At 37.5% G+C, this 2,077-nt stretch overlaps 1 protein-coding gene across 1 annotated transcript in view; it reads right to left on the bottom strand.

Moving 5' to 3' along the window:
• LOC119589286 overlaps nt 1–2,077 on the bottom strand; it is a gene marked incomplete in the record, with an annotated part of 113,340 nt that overhangs the window by 94,252 nt on the left and 17,011 nt on the right. Inside the window, 1 exon segment of the mRNA XM_037937904.1 lies at nt 2,011–2,077. Coding sequence (XP_037793832.1) covers nt 2,011–2,077 — 67 coding nt within the window.

Raw genomic sequence — 2,077 nt, 5'->3', positions numbered from 1 at the left:
TTCTTAATATGACACTTATATAATGCCTCCATAATATATTGTTTATATTACAGTTGTTGTACATATTACAGAAATATTTTTTGCAATGCATGCATAAAAGTAACCTTTTTATACATCCTGTTTAAATAAAACCAAATGAAATCATTTGCAATTAAAAAAAGACTATTCAGCTGAACCAATAAATTCAAACACAAACCAGTCACTAAATATTTTGTTGGCCACATATGCTGGGTAACCATGTACATATGGGCTGCTTTCACAAGATCAATACTTGGTGATTATGGCCTTGCTTCCCCTCATTACCATCACCTCAACCAGTCAAGCCGGCCCATTACAAGAAAGAGGTATTTTTTATTATACAATAGTTTACTCTGCTCTTGTTATAAATGGCTGCTGACTAATACCAAGTATTGATAATGAAATAAGCGCATGCATAACAAATAATCATTCTATACAACCTAAAGAATGGCCAAGGCAAAGCAATGATAATGATAACATGACTCACCATCTACATTCCAAGATTACTGAATATAAAACAATAAAATAAAAAGAACAAAAAATACATGACACAAAATATTTCCTTCAAAAATCATTAACTAGTAATTACTAAAAAAATAAAGGTGAAAAGCAAAGGTAACAATAACATATAAAAAAACTATATTCTACCAAACATATGCAAGAAAGTGCATTCATGTTAAATAATCAAAACAGCCAGCAGCCACTTATAAGACATTTGAAACTAAAAGTTGTGGATCAAACTCAAGTACTTGCAGTGTGCTACTGGCCCCGATAAGCACAACACAACTGAGTGCCATAAGGGTGCCAAGTTTTTTATAAACACTTTACCATAGGCCTTGGGCTGGGCTGGGTGACTGGCCCGCGCCCTTACACGTTCATGAGTATGGCCATGGCTGGGAGGGTGATGGTAGTGCGTGGCATCTCTAACAGGGAGGTTGTAGCTGAGGCCCTGAGGGTATCCCATGCCACGGGTTGACCTCCCAGCAGGAACTAACTCTTCCCTGGTGGGCTGGCAGGTCTGGGCTGAGGCCAGATAGTATGAGTACTGATCACAGAAGGGCTGCGACTGGTACTGTCGCCAGCAGTATATGCAGTCCCGATCTGTGACTTCATGATTGCAAGACCACCACCAATGGGGATATATAGAGCCCCAGCTGAACCCCCCGCATGCCCCCTCTTGGTCTCCTGTGGCCCATACAGTCAGAGACAGGTAAGTCATTAGTTACAAACCATACACTACAAGTTAGTAATGTCACAAGTCCAGTCAATATGTTAATGGCAAAACATTAGTACCTATATTATCAATATAATATCTGCTTCCTCAAAAATAACTCAGCTTAGGTTACCAAGTACATAATTAGGCAAAATATTATAACTGCATAAACATAGGAGTACCAAATAGTAAAATTAGTATTCAAAAGTTAAGACCAACACCAAATCACAAGAGAATAGCACAGGGATGAAGCTATTGCAAATGTAAAAGTCTTTCAACATACCATTAGAAGGAAAAGCAGCACAAGAAATGCAGGTTTGATTGTAAGCTTCATCTTCCTAACAAGGATATTTATAATGGAAACTTTCACTTTCATCACTTTTTCAAATCAACAAGGTCGGTCTCTCCTAGCTCAAATCCAGTAGACAATCAACATACCATGTCCACTTGAGGAGGTAACATTAGCCACCACATTCCTCTGAGCATTATCCAATGTTTTAGCTTAGGATTTTAACACTCAAGAGCAAATCAATGCTGTTTTCTATAATCATAGGCATTAATGTTTAAGATCTTTGAACATATTAATTGTTCTCAGTCAAATCTTGTAAGATGGACATGCAATTAGTTTAAAATCTATGGTACAGAGTGATGATATTTACTGTTATGCTAATTAATGCTAAATGAATAACAAGTCTAAGGCAATGTTAATAATTTGCTGCCCCAAATGTTAATTTCATTGGTAAATTTGAATGAACAGGTTTTGATGGGTCTATGTTTACCCTCATGGATGGAGATTCTCTCCTTGCGTGGTCGGTCGCGTTCTGTCAGGGACTGTTGTCTTCTCAC

Source organism: Penaeus monodon, chromosome 25 (assembly GCF_015228065.2).
Source record: "Penaeus monodon isolate SGIC_2016 chromosome 25, NSTDA_Pmon_1, whole genome shotgun sequence".
NCBI lineage: Eukaryota > Metazoa > Arthropoda > Malacostraca > Decapoda > Penaeidae > Penaeus > Penaeus monodon.
The sequence above is the reverse complement of the archived record's forward strand: the minus strand, read 5'-3'. Positions and strand labels throughout refer to the sequence as shown.